Raw genomic sequence first — 18,931 nt, 5'->3', positions numbered from 1 at the left:
GTTTGCATTGCTTTCTCAGCTCCCCCCATCTTTCCTAATCTAGGGTGATTTCAATGCCCGAACCTTTTGTCTGGACACAATCACGGACTGCAGTAAAGATCTTAAAAACTTGCTGGCACAAACTGCCCTTTGCCTTTTGAATACTGGTAGCCCACACACTTCATTGTGGTGCACAGAACTTTCCTGGCCATTGACCTTTCCATTTGCAGCCTTGTTTCCTCCCATCCATCCACTGGAGGGTCCATGATGGCCTGTGTGGTAGTGACTACCTCCTGATCTTCCTGTCGCTCCCTCAGTGTCACTCTCCTTGACGCCTGTCCAAATGGGCTCTCAACAGTGCTGACTGGGGTGCTTTCACATCTGCTGTCGCCTTGGCTCCCCACTGCATGGAGATATCTGTGGGACATTCCGGGATACAACTGCAGTCTTTCTTTCACCATCTGAATTAGCGACTCCTGTTCTGTGGGTCTGCCCTGATGGAAGACAGTACCTTAGTCATCATCAGAAGTCATGGAGGCCATTAGTGATTGTAGGCAGGCTATCCAACACTATAAGTGGCATCTATCGATGGAGCACCTCATTGCCTTTAAGTGGCTATGTGTCCACATCCACCAACTAATAAAACGTAGGAAGTGGGAATGCTGAGAACAGCATGTTTCCATCATCAGACCGCATACCTCTTCTTCATAGTTTTGCGCTAAGATCAGACGTCTCTATGGATACCAGATGTACCTTGAATGGCACTGTCTAGATTGACCTGGATGCCATCACTGAACGTTTTACCCTGCATTATGCTTGAGTCTCAGCATCTGAGAATTATCAACCTGCCTTTCATTTTCTAAAGCAGTAGGTTGTAACGGGACATGCTCCTTTAGCATTACTTTTCCTCAACAGTAGTTGTCGATACCAGTATTATTTTTCAAATTTTGGACTGGTCAGTATTATCTTAGCTGCTTTCCTAAAAACTTCCGTATAATTTTGTACACAATTTATTATATTTCAAGCTGAAATTTATAAAAAGGAATTACTTTATTTTCGCCGTTACAGTTGATAAGTACTAGCTCTCAATGTAGAGTTAAAATTATTTTTTTTAGAAACATTTAAAATTACAAATAATTTGGCACACTTAAAATTTCTATTATTGACTACGCAATCTAGTACTGTTTACTGTGTTTATTTCTGGATTCAGTTTTGAAGTAATAATTGAAATAGTAGACATTAATTTGTCAAGAAAAATTATAAACCCTCTGGAATATCGTTATTACCATAGAGAGAAGTAGTAGTAGTAGTAGCAGTAAGCATGCATCTGATGTGAACAGACATATTTTGTATTTTGGGCAGACATAATTTCGGCTTTGTTAATGTGAAAATTCAAAAGACTGAATGAAATACGAACATGTAACAAAATATATTAACGTAACAACAAAAATTCTGTATCAACAATCTTCAAATTTATTTACATCAATTCAATCATGAGAACCTAAAATTTGAGAATTTCAGTTTCCAGAATCAGATCTATAGGCAAGAAGAACTAGAACCAATTCTACACGAAAAGCTAAGTAAACTAGAAAGTTTATTGTAATCTTCGCTCCCCTCAAATTTTTCATAAAAGACTTCGCTTGTTGTGGACAATAGCTGGAATTAGGAAAGGGGAGGGGGGGGGGGATTACAGGGTGGAATGAAAGCAAGTATCTTTTAGTAGACGCCCAGTGTCGTGGCCCACTGCCCTGATACAGCACCAGGGTCGGATCACATCCACAATATAATGATGAAGCATCTGTCACTGGATTGTCAGTGTCATATCCTTGCCATCTTTAACCACATCTGGAGTGAGGGCAAGTTTCCATTGCAATGGCAATAAAATATGACCATCACATTGGGTACTTGAAAGAGCCAACTGGGAGTTGTATGCCTTTGCTGCCTCTGTCAGACTGCATCGACAAGGTTGTGCAAGACATTGCCAGTGTGATCACCCACTCCACTGGAACTGCTATTCCATTTGCCTCTTCATCCCAGGTGTGGGCCAAGCTCCATAGTCTTCTGGGCCACAAAAGATCCACAATTTCACTAGGTCTCTTTCTTTAGGATGATCTCTGCTTTGATATGTCAATCTTGCTTAGCACCCTGTGATGGTTTTGGCATCCTCTTCTAATGCATCTGCCTTCCAGATGCATAAGTGACAAACTGAAGACAGCCCTCCCTCTTTTGTCCCTCGGCATGCCAAATTATGTAATGAACCATTCACTTACTGGGAATTGCGCCAGGTTCTTGACTCGTCTTGCATTTTGATCTTGGGTCCTATTTCCATGTACAGTCAGTTGGTAGAACATTTGGCTGTTACTCAATGGCTCCTTCACCTCTGGGTCCTCATCATATATGGCTTGATGGTGTCTTTCCTTCACAATTGTGAAATAGTGTCACTGTTCCAGTCTTTAAGCCAGGCAAAAACTCAACATCCATTGACAGTTATTGGCAGATAAGCTTCACCAACGTGCTCTGCAAACTCCTTGAAAGGGTGGTTGCTCACCAATTATGTTAGAGTCTCGAATCTCTGCCTTTTGTTCCCCTATCAGTGCGGTTTCTGATCCACAGTCAACTATGTGGTTAGGTTGGAAACAGCAGTTACAAGGCTTTTTCTAAATGCCCAACATCTCACTGCAACCTGTTTTGGATTACATAAAGCACATGACACTTCCTGATGCCATCACATTTTAATTACCCTCCCATGACTGGAACTTTCGAGCCTCCCTACCGATTCTTATTCATCAGTTTTTATCGCGGCAGTTGTTGCGGGATGGACTTGGTGTTTTATTCTGCTCCCAATCGGTCCAAGAAAATGGAGTCTCACAGAGCTCCATGCTGATTGTCACTCTCTTCCTCAGCCCCATCAATGGGCTAGCAATCTCTGTCAGGCCACTGGTCACCTCCTCACTATATGTTGTTGTTTTTTTACATTTGGTACAGCTCCCCTTGTAGCCTAGGCTGAAGAACCAGCTTCAAAGTGCCATCTGACAGGCATTTTCTGTGACCCTTTCGCATGGTCTCCATTTCTCTCCTGCAAAAGTACTTCATGTATTTTTGTAATCGTGCCACAGTCCTTCATGACCCAGAATTCTAGTTGGGTACAAAGCACTTGCATGTGGTTGTACAGCCCAATTTTGGAACCCCTTGTGGACAAGAAGCTGACTGGGCTGCCCCATGTTCGTCAACTAAAGACAAACTGGATATGAAAGCTAAGTGCCCTCTGCTCCCTTGCCTGCACTTCTTAGGATATGGATTGTGCTGGTCTCCTTTGTATCTACCAGGCTCTGGTATAACCTGCTTCGACTTTGATTGCCAAGTTTACAGCTTGGCGGTGCCTTCGGCTTTGAAATTGTTAGACCCAGTCTGTCGTCATGGCATCTGACTGGCCACTGGTGTCTTCTTGACTATTCCCTTGGACTGTCTATGCTGAAGCAGGGATCTTACCTCTTCAATTCTGACTGCACCAACTCTTGTTCATGTAAGAAATCACAGTTTGACAATTTCCTGACCATTCAACATATCCTGTTCTTTTTGCATATGAGGGGTATTGATTCTCAAACACATTTGCCCTTGGGTGGGATGTGCCTCACAACCGTCTGCCAGGACCTGCGCCAATCCTCCTCAGAATGTACTCCCCGTGATTTCTCTCGTCACCCCAGCCCCCTTCCTGAGGTTGGTGTTTAGGCAACAAGTGACCTACGTATCAGTTGCCCCTATGATCTTTTGGTGTCTGTTCCTTTCAGTTCTTCGGGAGCATCAGGGTATCACTATCCTTTACACCAACAATTTTAAAATGTGGATAGTAGGGATTATGCTTTTAAATCTCCCTATGGTGAGGGACACTGTTTGTTGCTTGGAACATACAGTGTTTTTATAGCAGAGTGGATGCCCCTAGCAGAGTCCTTCACTTTATTAAGTGGTCCTCCCGTGTTGCTCTTACTTCATTCCTTCTGCAATGGTCATACCCGACTGACCCATAGTTTTATTTTATGTAATGAGCCTACTCTAGATTGTGGTTGTGAAGCCTCACTGACAGTTGTTCACATCTGGTGGAATGCCCACTCCTGTCTATCCATGCTCTTAGTCTTCCAAATTCTTTACCTCTCATGTTATTGGATGACTCATGAACAATTGAACTGGTTCTCCACTTTCTCCATAACAGTGGTTTTTATTATCAAATACAATACTTTAAATACCTTTGGGGCAGGGGCATGGTTAGTTGGATTTGGGGCATATCCTTCCACATACTGGATCATGGGGAACCTCGACCCTGCCTCCTTTTCCCGTTGCCTCAGTCATCCCTCCTTGCCTCTATTTTAATTGCTTTTAGGTAGTTTGTGTCTCTCTATGCCACATCCTGTTTTCTGTTTTAGTAGTAGCACTCTGTTGATTCATGGATGTTATCTTCCTCTTTAATGCTTTGCCTGTGATTAAACATTGGTGGGATGGCTATGGGAGAGTCCACTCCCTTTGCATACAAAGCACTGCGTGACACCCATGTGTGGCCATAACCATTTCTCTCATCTTGTTTTATTACTGACGGGCCAACTGACATCCATTACAGTTTTAAACTTTTCTCTTTTACTTTTCTGGATCTCTTGATTAGAAGGCATTCCACACTGTGTAGCTGTTTTTGCCTTTAATCTTATGGATGGGGGTCGACTTTCTTTCATCACGGTTGAGACCTGGGAGACCACTTGTCTGTTCTAATCCATGTACTGATCCAATCCGTATTCTTTTACTTTCCTGTAAATCGTTTTTCATCTCTAGCACCGGTATTGTCTTCAGTGCCTAGCTTTTATCACTCCTATGTACTTTACTCATCTGTTCACATTCCTGGTGGATGTAATTACCATCAGATAAATGAATCCTTGATTTTTTTTGGGGGGGGGGGACTGATGACGTCGCTGTTTAGACCCTTGCCCCCAATGAACCAACCAGCTAAAAGATGACCGTGGGTGAACAAGACACATTATTCTGTACTTGCGCCTTTCTAGTGATGATTTACTCTGTGGCTTCTGAAATATTTGTCTGCTTACTACTCGCTGGTAAGCTTCGAGTACTTACAAGAAATATGCTCCATCAGTAAAAGTCAAAAAGAGATGCAGTGATATTTTTCCTGCACATTGAGGCCACTCTCAGCTTACCCTTCTTTACTTCCTGGCACTGACAGAAGTTCCAAGACGAACTACTCAAAAAATGTTTTGCACTAGCTTCATGACTTGTCTAGTTGTGTAATGGACTTGCTTAATTCCTTTCACCCCTATGGGACATAGGGCATCCAAGAGAACTTACCATCCATCTCTATCTTTGGCCATTTCCCTCAGCTCTACCCAGGCCTTGCCAGCTCTTCTTGCTTCTCCTTCCACTGTCCTCTTCCATTCACCTCTAGTCCTGTCTCCCTATCTTGTTTCTTGGGGATTCCATTCAGACGCCTTCTTTTTGCTTGCCCCATCTGGCTTTCTCAGTGTGTGCCCCAGCCACCTCCACTTTGTCCCATGTATCTGTTCTTCTATATGTGTCTGGTTTGTTTTCCTCCAGAGATCCGTATTACTTATTTTTTGTGGCCACCAGATATTCATTATGCGCCAGAGACACCTGTTTATGAAGCTCTGTAACTGATGTTATGTTTCTATTTTCATATCTGTCAGTGTATGAGCTAGTAAAACTATGTCATGTGTGAAATCCAAATCCTCCAGATGTTTGTGGATTCCCCATTGGATTCCTCATCTCCTGCCTGCTGTGACTCTTCTCATAATTGAGTCAAGGACAGGTAGGAAGAGCATTGGTGACAAAATGCAATGCTGCCAGACTTCAGTTATTACCTTTATTGAATCTGTGATAGTTCTCTTGTGGAACACACAACATATGTAGCATCATACAGATCTTTGATGATGACTAGAATCCACCATGGTTTACCATACTTCTGCAACATCTGCCACAGCACTTTGTTTCACAGCATTGAAGGCCTCTTCAAAATCAGTGAATGGCAGGTACATAGTTGCTTGGAATTCTTTGCTTTGCTCTGTTATGATACTAAAAGTATTAATAAAATCAACACAACTTTGTTATGCCCGAAAACCAGCCTGTACTTTACACAGTCAATTTTCAAATAAATCTTTAATCATGTTTAAAATAATTTTGGTGTGAACCTTACTGGGCACTGACAGCAATGTAATACCATGGCAGTTGTTACAATCTGACAAATTTCCTTTCTTTTGGTGCTTCACCACCAATCCACTTTTTCACTCCTTTAGGGATTTCTCTTTGAGCCAAATGTGCTTCAGCAAGGGATGGAGCATGTTGACAGTATTTTTGATACCAGCTTTTAACAGCTCCGGTGCCCTGTTGTCTAGGCCTGGAGCCTTTGCATTTTGTAAGCTTTTCAAAGTACTCCCAATTTCTCCCATTATGGAATGCAGATTTATATCTTGATCTGCTTCAATTCGGGAACATCCCTCACCTGTTCCTTTTGGTTGTCTTCATGATTTAACAACTCCTTGAAATATTCCTTCCATCTCTGTAATGCTGCCTTTTGGTTTTTAGTCACCACCCCCATCCTTGCTCTTAACTAGTTCTTCATGTCATAAAATTCTTCATTGAGAGTCATTTGGTGATATTGTGCAGCTTCTTTATATTTCCCTTTCTTGGCGCCTTTTCTGTTAACTGTGCTCCCTCATCTATCCATTTCCTTTTATCTCACCGTATCTCAGTTTTCACTCTTTTGTTTGCCTCCATGTGTGCTTCATGTGTATCGATCTTCTGCACTTTTGTGTTACAAAAATTAAACTTTTGTTTTAATTCTTTCCCACAGTTAATTTCATTCCATATGTCATTAGAGGTCAATTCTTTTCTTAGATATGTCTCAAATACTAGTATATTCCCTCTAACATTCCAAACGCTGTCTTTAAGTTTTTGCCAATGTGTTTCAATTCCTTCCTGCAGAAAGTTTTTGTCAGAGAGGACCTGGAATCTTTTTTGTAGTTCAAAGGCAAATCTTTGTTTGATATGTTGGTCTTTTAACCTTATGACACATATTTTTTTGCTTCTCTGATTGAGCTTGGTTTTATTTGCCACTATCTTCATGCTGAACTGAGTCAGTACTAGGTACTGGTCACTTCCAATGTCCGCTCCTCTCTTACTACTGACATTTAGCAGAAAGTGTTGAAACTTACGGGTTATGGGTATGTGATCTATTGATTTTCAGTAACATGATATGGCAAGGCCCTCATTATCTTACGGCAGTTACAATTTGGAAACAGTGTATCTCCAATGACTAGGTCATGCTCAGTGCACAGATCTATCAGCATTTCACCATTTGCATTTCTGTTCCCAATGCTGTGTACATCCATGATGTGTTCAAGACCTTTGTTTTCTGAACCAACTTTTGCGTTCAAGTCTCCAATTGAAATTTGTGTGTCTCTGCAGTAAGTTGTCTAAGGACTGTATAAAAAACATCCTTTAATTCTCCTTCAGCCACTTGAGTAGGTGCATAGCATTGAATTACAGTGATACTTCATACATTTGTTGTAAAATGTGTGGTTGTTATCCTTTCTGACACTGGTTTCCACTGTAGTAAGCTCCTTCTGCAGTTTTTAGATAGCAAGAGTCCTACACCATTCCTATGTGTTGCATCTTTACCTGTCTGCCCTACATACAGCAACTCTCCATCATTTTGTGTTTGGACTTCCCCCCACATTCTGGCCACCGTATTGCACTTTGTCCCACCAATATATCCAATCTGTTGTTGTTATGGTCTTCAATCCAGAGACTGGTTAGATGCAGCTCTCCATGCTACACTATCCTGTGCAATCTCTGAGTAACCACTGCAACCTACATCCTTCTGAATCTGCTTAGTGTATTTATCCCTTGGTCTCCCTCTATGATTTTTGCCCTCCACGCTTCCCTCCAATACTAAATTGGTAATCCCTTGATGCCTCAGAACGTGTCCTACCAATCGATCCCTTCTAGCCAAGTTGTGCCACAAATTCCTCTTCTCCCCAATTCTATTCAATACCTCCTCATTAGTTACGTGATATACCCATCTAATCTTCAGCATTATTCTGTAGCACCACATTCAAAAGCTTCTATTCTCTTCTTGTCTAAACTATTTATCGTCCATATTTCACTTCCATACATGGCTACACTCCATATAAATACTTTAAGAAAGGACTTCCTGACACTTAAATCTATACTCGATGTTAACAAATTTCTCTTCCTCAGAACAACTTTCCTTGCCATTTTCCGTCTACATTTTATATCCTCTTTACTTCAACCATCATCAGTTATTTTGCTCCCCAAATAGCAAAACTCATCTACTAGCTACTTAAAGTGTCTCATTTCCTAATCTAATTCCCTCAGCATCTCTTGATTTAATGTGACTACATTCCATTATTCTCATTCTGTTTTTGTTGATGTTCATCTTATCTCCTCCTTTCAAGACACTGTCCATTCTGTTCAACTGCTCATCCAGGTCCTTTGCTGTCTCTGACAGAATTACAATGTCATCAGCAAACCTCAAAGGTTTTTAATCCTACTCCGAATTTTTCTTTTGTTTCCTTCACTGCTTGCACAATATACAGATTGAATAATGTCAGGGATAGGCTACAACCCTGTCTCGCTCCCTTCCCAACCACTGCTTCCCTTTTATGCCCCTCGACTCTTATAACTGCCATCTGGTTTCTGTACAAATCGTAAATAGCCTTACACTCCCTGCACTCGACTCCTGCCCCCTTCAGAATTCGAAAAAGACTATTGCAGTCAACATTGTCAAAAGCTTTCTCTAAGTCTACAAATGCTAGAAAAGTAGGTTTGCCTTTCCTTAATCTATCTTCTAAGATAAGTTGTAGGGCCAATATTGCCTCATGTATTCCAACATTTCTACGGAATCCAAACTGATCTTCCCCAAGGTCAGACTCTACCATTTTGCCTTCCGTCTGTGCAAAATTCGTGTCAGTATTTTGCAGCCGTGACTTGTTAAACTGATAGTTCAGTAGTTTTCACACCTGTCAACACATGCTTTCTTTGGGATTTGAAATATTATGAGGGTTGTTCTTTAAGTAAGGGCTGTTTTTATTATTAAAAAAAGATACAAATACTTTTGTAAAAAAACTTTTATTTTCTGATTCTACACCCTTTTACCTGTTTTTCTACATAGTTGCCTTGTTTATTTAAGCACTTGTCATACCATACAACTAAATTTTTTATTCCCTCTTCAAAGAATTCGGCCGCTTGCTCCGACAGCCAAGAGTTCACGGCCGCTTTCACTTCGTCGTCGTCATTGAAGCTCTGCCTGCCAAGATGGTGTTTCAGGTACCGGAAAATGTGAAAATTGCTAGGAGCAAGGTCGGGGCTGTATGGTGCATGGTCCAAAACTTCCCAGCCAAAGAATCAATCAAATCCCGAGTCTTTTGAGAGGTGTGAGGCCTAGTGTTATCGTGCAGGAGCAAAACTCCTTTTGTCAGCATGCCGCGCCTTTTGTTTTGAATGGCTCTGCGGAGCTTCTTTAGAGTTGCACAGTAGGCATCTGAGTTGATTGTCGTTCCTCGTGGCATAAAGTCCACTAGCAAAACACTGCGCCGGTCCCAGAACACAGTTGCCATACTTTTGCGCTTTGGCACCATCTGTTTGGCTTTGACTTTGATGGGTGAGGTTGTGTGTCGCCATTCCATCGATTGTCGCTTGCTTTTGGGAGTGATATGGGATACCCATGTTTCATCTCCAGTGACAATTTGACTCAACATGTCATCCCCTTCTTCCTCGCAACAAATCAAAAAGTCCAATGAAGTGGCAAATCTCTTCCCTTTGTGGTCCTCTATGAGGAGTCTGGGTACCCACCGAGAACACAGTTTCTTAAAGTTCAGGTTTTCAGACACAATTTTGTACAAAACCGATCTTGAAACTTGTGGAAATTCCAAAGAAAGAGTGAAAATTGTGAATCTTCTGTCCTCACGAATCTTTGTTTCGACTGCAGCCACTAAATCATCAGTGATCACAGAGGGCCGGCCTGAGTGTTCTTCGTCATGGATGTTTTGACGGCCATTTTTAAACTCTCTAACCCATTGACGCACTTTACCTTCACTCATTGCATTCAAGCCATAAACTTCTGTTAACTGACGATGAATTTCTGCAGCTGATAGGCTTCTCGCGGTCAAAAAACGTATCACTGACCGTATCTCACACGCGACGGGCGATTCAATAATCGTAAACATTATAAAGTAGCACAGTGATGCGTACACGTCAGCTACAGAGCTGCAACTTGCATCAGTGTGAACGGGAAGGATGCCGGCAAGTGGCGCGGTGGCTTGTTGCGGCGTCCGCGCGAACTACGGGACTATAAGCGCGAACGGCCCTTACTTAAAAAACAACCCTCGTATATTCTTCTTGAAGTCTGAGGGTATTTCGCCTGTCTCATATATCTTGCTCACCAGGTGGTAGTTTTGTCATGGTTGGCTCTCGCAAGGCTGTCAGTAGTTCTAATGGAATGTTGTTTACTCCCAGGGCCTTGTTTCGACTTAGATCTTTCACTGCTGTGTCAAATTCTTCATGCAGTATCATATCTCCCATTTCATCTTCATCTACGTCCTCTTCCATTTCCACAATATTACCCTCAAGTACATCGCCCTTGTATAGACCCTCTATATACACCTTCCACCTTTCTGCTTTCCTTTCTTAGCTGAGAACCGGTTTTCCACACGAGCTCTTGATATTCATATAGGTAGTTCTCTTTTCTCCAAAAGTCTCTAATTTTCCTGTAGGCACTAGCTATCTTAACTCTAGTGATGTATGCCTCTGCATCCTTGCATTTGTCCTCTAGCCATCCCTGCTTAGCCATTTTGCGCTTCCTGCTGGTCTCATTTTTGAGACATTTGTATTCCTTTGTGCCTGCTTTATTTACTGCAGTTTTGTATTTTCTCCTTTCATCAATTAAATTCAGTATCCCTTCTGTTACCCAATGATTCCTACTAGCCCTCATCTTTTTACCTACTTGATCCTCTGCTGCATTCACTATTTCATCTCTCAAAGCTACCGACGAGGTGGCGCAGTGATTAGCACACTGGACTCACATTCAGGAGGACGACGGTTCAATCCCACGTCCGGCCATCCTGATTTAGGTTTTCCGTGATTTCCCTAAATCGCTCCAGGCAAATGCCGGGACGGTTCCTTTGAAAGGGCACGGCCGACTTCCTTCCCCGTCCTTCCCTAATCCGACGAGACGAATGACCTCGCAGTTTGGTCTCTTCCCCCAAACAACCCCAACCCCTCTCAAAGCTACCCATTCTTCTTCTACTATATTTCTTTCCTCCATTTTTGTCAATTGTTCCCTGACACTCTCTGAAATTCTCTAAAACCTCTGGTTCTTTCAGTTTATCCACTTCCCATCTCCTTAAGTTTTAATCTACGTTTCATAACCAATAAATTGTGGTCGGAGTCCACATCTGTCCCTGGACATGTCGTACAATTTAAAACCTGGTTCCTAAATCTTTGTCTAACCATTATATAATCTATCTGAAATCTTCCAGTGTCTCCAGGCCTCTTGCACATATACAACCTTCTCTCATGATCCTTAAACCAAGTGTTAGCTATGATTAAGTTATGCTCTTTGCAAAATTCTACCAGACGTCTTCTCCTTTCATTACTTTCTCCCATTCCATATTCACCTATCACTTTTCCTTCTCTTCCTTTTCCTACTATCGAATTCCAGTCCCCCATTACTGTTAAATTTTTATTTCCCTTCACTATCTGAATAATTTCTTTTATCGCATCATAGATTTCTTCAATCTCTTCACCGTCTATGGAGCTAGTTGGCTTATAAACTTGTATTACTGTGATAGGCGTGGGCTTCATATCTATCTTGGCTACAATAATGCTGTTTGTAGTAGCTTATGTGCACTCCTATTTTTTTTTATTCATTGTTACCCCTGTTCGATTTTGTATTTATAACCCTGTATTCACCTGACAGAAGTCTTCTTCGTCGTGCCACCGAACTTCACTAATTCCCACTATATCTAACTTTAACCTATCCATTTCCCTTTTTAAATTTTGTAACCTACCTGCCCGATTACTGAAATTCCATGCTGCGATCGAAATCTGACTCTCCATGATGAAGCTTAGTTCTCAAGAGGATTATGTGACAGTAAAAATATATTGGCCTTACTATTTGTGATCATAGGATGATCAAATCCTTCCCATAGGAGTGTCCTGACAAAGAAACAAAGCAATATCTCTTCTTCCAGGTAGTAGCCCTCCACCTGAAGAGGGGGGGGGGGGGGGGGGGGGAATGATACCAGTCTTGCATTAAATTCACTGTTCTAGCACTTTGTTAACTCAATCTGCAGTGCCATATTGCTCAACAGGCTTTTACTTATTAATGCATTAATAAATTGTCTCAACATTCAACAAAGCTTGCTAAAGTTAATCTTGTCTTGAGGATATCAGTGAATATTGACAAAGGACCTTAATTTGTGATAATCAAAATCAAAGACTTCATTAAAAACACTCTTGCAAAAATAATTGTGTGTGTGTGTGTGTGTGTGTGTGTGTGTGTGTGTGTGTTTATTTGTTTTTCAGTGGGTGGGCATAGAATCACTGGAAAACATTTTTCTCAATTTTGTGCGTTGGTGTCATAACCGGATTAACACATGGGTCACCTGTATAAGGTACTCACTCTGGTGTATAATTGTAATTTTTTCCAGTGAATCAACTGTTTGTATCGCTTAGCACAGAATGCTAAGGTAGATGTCATTGTTTTGGGATTGTATTCTAAGGAAGGCTGTTGAAATAAAAGTGGCTAATGGCCAGATCAGTAGACAGTGGCTCCTCTCTCAGTACTGAAGTCACAGCATTGGCTGAGATTAGTTCCATGCTCAAATGGGGTGGCAGAGACAGTGAGGGTAGGAAACTGGAGTTCTACGTAACACTCGGTGATCAACCCCGTGGTATCCCCCACTCGCACCACTGCTGCCACCTTGCTGCCCCCCAGGCATATATAGACATTGCTGACCGCAGCACTGTATTCTGCCTGTGTACATATATCTGTATTTGAATATGCATGCCTATATCAATTTCTTTGGTGCTTCAGTGTATTAATTATAAGTTGAATCAGTTGTTAGGTTGTACCATAGTTTTCATAAAATATAGGTTTTCTTTTCGCTTACATTTTGGGAAGGACATTCATATAGTTTATTATAGCTGCAGATTCATTCTGGTAGTGGTGTTATTTTCTCCATACAGTTACATCACACAATTTATTTCATGTTAAATTCATGTGAAATCAGTTTCAAGGCTATACAATTTTTATGACTTTCTCCGACAATATCATGATGTGCACAACCAGTCTGTTGGATGGATCACTGTAAATATGGTACTAACTGGTGGTATTTTGCTACTTAATGTTTGTAATATTTTGTGCATAGGAGTATAAACAGTGTTCTTATTTGAGCAACTGTTTTGCAACCCACATTGTGATTTAATAAGTAAGGTATTCTGGTTCCAGTCTAACACTGCTCATGTTTGTGTTCCCTTCTCAAATATTTTGCATAGAGCTGATGGTTTAGTGATGACATATTTTAATCTGCCTGGAGAAGTTTGTGTGGCTTATGGCATGTTACATATATCACTCAGGATATTGTTTTTAAGAATTATATTTGAAATTCCTTCCATACTGTATTAGTTGAATCAAAATTGAACTATGCATCGAATTCAATAAAGTTTGCAAGTAACATATGACTTCTCTCAGTTTACAAGTATAAATATAGGCAATAATTCCTATTTAGTTGACATTTGCTGCCAGTATTATTTTAATAACATGAACTTTTTTTTCTTACTCCTAAGTGCTGTTACATTTTTTATACAGGTATCTGGATCAAAAAGCCGTAGTGCGTCAATGCCTAGAAACAATATTCAGAGCATTAAAATAAATAAAAGACAAGGGAAGAGTCCTGCTGATTCACAAGATGTTGAGAATGGAGTCTCGCATAATTCTTCAAAAAATGTTACGGATGATGTGGAGTTTGTGCAGGGCAATGACAAAGATATTCTAGACAATGCAGCTAAGAAAGCAAGTAGTTTTATCAATTATATTTGTTGTTTTATATTACTGTTGATTGCATGTTAGGCCCATTTAGTTAACATATTTTGAATGTATGAAGATAAGTTCTATCTCTTGCATTAATGAAAGTAAAATTTGCTTCACTAGACTGGACACACATTTTAATGATCTTTGTATATTTGTAGTATTGATACAAAACATAAAGGGTCTGTTTTGAGAGAAAAACATCTGAGAGCAGTACTGTTCGTAGCAAATATGAGTAAGTCATATAACTCTTCCATTGGTGTGTCACTTAGATTGTTGCTACAAAAAGTCGGAGTGCATCAGAACCAAGAATTGGTGTACAGAAGCACAAAGTAAACAAGAAACAGAGGAAGGGCCCTGTTGAGTCACAGGACTTCAAAGATGATGCCTTCTATCAGACTTTAAAAACCCTTTCAAATGAAGTAATATCTACATGTACAAATAGCCCAAGTCAGTCTGCAAATATTACGAAGGAAGCAAGTATATTTTTACTGTCTTTGTGCCTTGCTAGAAAATTGTATTCAGTTGCTTCAGTTTAACTTTTATATTTAGTGTTCTACTTAATGTTGTTGTAGCAGCAAAAGTGTGTGTGTATATGTAAAAATACTAATAATTTATGATTTTCATACAGCACATACAAAGCTTGGTACACGAAGGATCTCAGCTTTTAGAGAAAGGTCTTCCAAGGAAGGCTGCAGAGAGATATAAGGAGGCGCACAGTATTTTGAGTGGTGTGGATATCCAGGTCAGATCATAATTTCAGTAGAATTATTGTTGCAGTACTTTGTTGTAAGAAGAAATTGAAAGTAATCTTTCCTTTTTGCTCTTTGTAGTAGTGCATTACAGTATTTGCATACAGTTTCATAGCATGAACATTGAGGATCAAACTGTGTATATATTTCTGGTAAGTTGGTTCCATTCTCTCTCACAAGGAGATGTCTCCTGCAGTGGGATCAACTTTTTGAAAACATTTATATGGTGATGTAGGTTTGCATGATGCTCAGTTGTTTCGAAAATGTAGCATTGTGTAGACTGGATGCATAGTGTAATGGATAGTGTAAGGCCCTCATCACATGGGTTTGAATCTTGTCAGGTGCTTTAAATTTTTTTATTCAATTAATTACATTTATACCTCTTAATTGAATAAAAACAATTACATTTAAACCTATTAATTGATTAAAAATAATGATCAGAGTCATTTCGACAAAGATTTAACAACAAAAAGATTTAAACAAGCAACGAGATTCGAACTTGCAACATCCTGCAGGTGAGACTCTTACCTAGTCATATGCTTCGCAAACGTTCTGTACAACACTACTTGACTAAAGCTATTGAGCATCATGTGAAATTCCAAAATCTTTTTCCCTCGATCATTCACAAATGAAGGCCCAACATGATGAATGGCTGCAGGATGTGATACCTGTGATCTTTACTTACATTACCACATAGATGGTTTCAAAAAATTGATTCAACTGTTTGGGACCCACCCTTGTCAGTCTCAAAAAGTGTTCAAAACTGTAATGTGGGTTAGGAGCATCTCAGTAACTAATTTTGCATGAAAATTATGCCCCAGTCAAATTCAAATATCTGTCCATGGCCACCAGAATCTGACCAATGTGATATGGATAAATGTTGCCTTCAACTACTGCTTTTATTTCCAACAATTTTTATCACAAATGTGACTGAAGACAGAAATGACTTTATGCATGTAATTCAAGCTAAGTCTGCAGTTCTACTCAGCTACATAAATTTGTCAGTATAGAGAGACCTGTCGTTGAAGTTCACATTTAGTACATATTACAGTCTGCATACCATGTCTGCGGGAGACCAGCCTTCATTCTTTTATATCCCATCACAGTCAACCATTGAGGTTCTAGAAAGCAGTGCATTGTGTAAATGCCAACATTGTCTAAATACCATATGTAGTTTGACTTTAAAATATCAATATTTTGTTTCCATATTGATGATATTTTTAATTTTGTCAAGTCTGTTGTGATTTTATAGTATCATTTTAATGTGAAGGCTGCAAACTGCAGTGTTTGAGTACAAAGTAAAAAATCTGTCATATTTCATTAATAAGTTATGACATTTGTGTTAAAAGTTGTAATTAAGATTTGTGAAATACGATACAGCAAATTTAATAACTCATTCAGTTACCACCATAAATAACATTAGCATATGGTATTGCATACATCAGCTGTTTCTTGTTTATAATGGCGTCAGAGGGTTGTGAAGAGTTTATTTTGTAGTGGATATCATTCACAGAAATAACTTTTTCTGGATTCCATAACTTAAACAATGTGATAAAATTTCCTTAGTGGCCTGGATGTGTATGATGATTACTTATACGTTGTATACAGGATGTGTTCTGTAAGACATAACACCCCTTTTATTTTGTGAACAGCTCCAGATATTGAAACAGGTTTTTGGCAAATGATAGTTTGCTAATGGGCATGTACGTTTTTGTGTCATAAAAAGTCTTAACTCTGTATTGATAGAGATATTGAAGCAAGGTTTTTTTTAATGTTGTACATTTTTTAATGCATCTGGAAGTGCTTGAAAAGACAAGTACAGTCATATAATGCGTTTTAATTTAGAAGTTGAAACTCTTTAGAAAATAATCTGAGAAATATTCTGAAATTGAAAGGCAGGTTGGCCGGAATTGGCTATTGCGTTGCAAACGAGCTCATGCCATGCTATTGGTGGACCTTAATATTATTGCATCAGGGAGTGAGGGAGCTTCAGTTGGCTTATCGTGATATTTCATGAGGACAGGCTGAACCAATTGATAGTATATGCAGAACTTTCCTTATGCACAACTTTCCTAAAGGCATTCGCAGTGTGATGAGTTTTCCTTAGTCAACAAGATACTTGTTTACCGTAACATCACTCCATGTTTCTGACAATGGCCATGGGATTCTGAGTGCAATACTATTGTGGTTGAGTAGTATGTTGTCGTATTAAGCCTGTTGACTGTTCTCTTGTATGCACTACTGGCAGGAATTGTTATCTGTCACAAGCTATTTCTGCTTCAACATTCTTGCATGCAGACATGGATACTGACAAAGTTAGACGTGCTACTTTTGTATGGCAAATGCCAAAGAAATGCTGTTGAAATGGTACGGCGGTATATGGATGTCTATCCTGATCATCACAGTTCATCACTCTGGGCATTTGCCCAGATTATTAGGTCACTACTGCGAAGAAGCAGCTTCAATGTCAAACAGGATGAGGATGGAGACAAACTGAAAGAGCACATGAAGAAGCTGCTGTGGCTACAACGTTCAACAGTCCGCACTGTTGCATGAGATGTATTGCCAAGGAATGTGGGATCTGCCAGATGAGTGTCATTCACATCTTGCGTTGCCATAAATTCCACCCTCGTCATCTGTCACTACTTCAGTTATGGGAGGACATAATTGCGAGCATTGTACAGAATCTTGTCAGTTTGCATTGCAGCACCTGGGAAACAACACTACATTTTTCCAGCATGTGCTCTGTACCAACGAACCAATGCTCACAAACCACATTAATGTAAATTTAGATGATACACACTGATGGGCAGCTGAAAATCCACGCAGGCTTGACCAGGTACAACACCAGTGACTGTGGAACGTAAACATATAGTGCAGCATTTTATAGGAAACTCCATTGTGAAATTGTATTTCTTCCCAAGGGTGTAAATGAAAATACATATACGCACTTTCTTATGAACAATCTACCTGTTCTTGTAGAAGACGTACCATTGGATAGGTGTCAGTGTATATGGTTCCAACAAAATGGCTATCCAACTCACTCTCGCTGTGTTGCAGTGCAAATACTGAATGAAAGGTTCCCTGACCATTGGAGGACATGCATAAGTAAAATGTAAAATAACATTTTGTTAAGAAAGGTATTTATGTTGTGGGTGACAATATTATTATTATTATTATTATTATTATTTTAAATCTAAAAAAGTTAATAAACTAGTTTATTTCTTCCCTGACTAGGGCCATTTGTCACTAGGAAATATGAATGACTTGAATGACCAATGTTTGTGTTTCGCTTTTGAAAAGTGAGTGGTGACAGGGAGGGTTTATGTGGAAACCTACCTCACAAAACTGTAGTTGTTTCCACAAAAACCTGAAAACATACACACATTTGAAATAGTTTTCCTCAGCCCCATCTAATGCACTGGAAGCTAGTGTATGCCATAGATACACATTCAAAAATAATAGCTGACCTAATATCTGTATCTTACATGTAATGAGGTTTTTCTTGGTGGTGTAGGAGTGTCCTGCTGCGTATGACGATGGAGCCTCACACGATAGTTCTGCTTGGCAATGTTTACACAGCAATAGTTGACTGTGGCCACATTAGTTTGAATTTTAGTACATTTCTTGGATTCTTTTGTGATGAGTTTTAACCTTAAAATTAACAAATGTTATATCACCGTACTTGTCTTTTCAAGTGCTTTCAGGTACCGTTAAAAAGTATATCATGCCAGTTTTAAAAAATAATACTTGCTTCAATATCTCAATCGGTACAAGAGTCTCTTTATCACACACGAAAGTATGTGCCCCTTAGCATACTATTGTTTGCTGAAACCCTCATTTCGATATCTGGAACTGTTCACGGAATAAAAGGGGTGTTATATCTTACATAACTCACCCTGTATATTCAGATTATAGTAGCAAAGTTCTGGTAGAATGTAAATATTTAAGGGCATAAAGGGACCACTCACTGAAAAACAGGAACATCGAATCAACAGGCACATACAAAAAAGACAGAAAACTTGTTAACTTTCAGAGTATGTCCTTTATCAAGCTACTTGACACGCGCCCACACGTGCGC

At 39.8% G+C, this 18,931-nt stretch overlaps 1 protein-coding gene across 8 annotated transcripts in view; it reads left to right on the top strand.

Annotated features, from left to right (window-relative positions):
* The window catches only part of LOC126256782 (E3 ubiquitin-protein ligase TTC3-like), a 364,962-nt gene that overhangs the window by 46,288 nt on the left and 299,743 nt on the right, over positions 1 to 18,931 (top strand). For 7 of the 8 annotated variants that reach the window (XM_049955514.1, XM_049955508.1, XM_049955509.1 and 4 more), the window contains 3 exons: positions 13,880 to 14,083; positions 14,371 to 14,574; positions 14,730 to 14,843. In XM_049955514.1, coding sequence (XP_049811471.1) covers positions 13,880 to 14,083; positions 14,371 to 14,574; positions 14,730 to 14,843 — 522 coding nt within the window. The remainder of the gene's footprint in view (positions 1 to 13,879; positions 14,084 to 14,370; positions 14,575 to 14,729; positions 14,844 to 18,931) is intronic. The other variant, XM_049955516.1, reaches the window with a different exon arrangement.

Source organism: Schistocerca nitens, chromosome 1 (assembly GCF_023898315.1).
Source record: "Schistocerca nitens isolate TAMUIC-IGC-003100 chromosome 1, iqSchNite1.1, whole genome shotgun sequence".
Lineage (NCBI taxonomy): Eukaryota > Metazoa > Arthropoda > Insecta > Orthoptera > Acrididae > Schistocerca > Schistocerca nitens.
The sequence above is the reverse complement of the archived record's forward strand: the minus strand, read 5'-3'. Positions and strand labels throughout refer to the sequence as shown.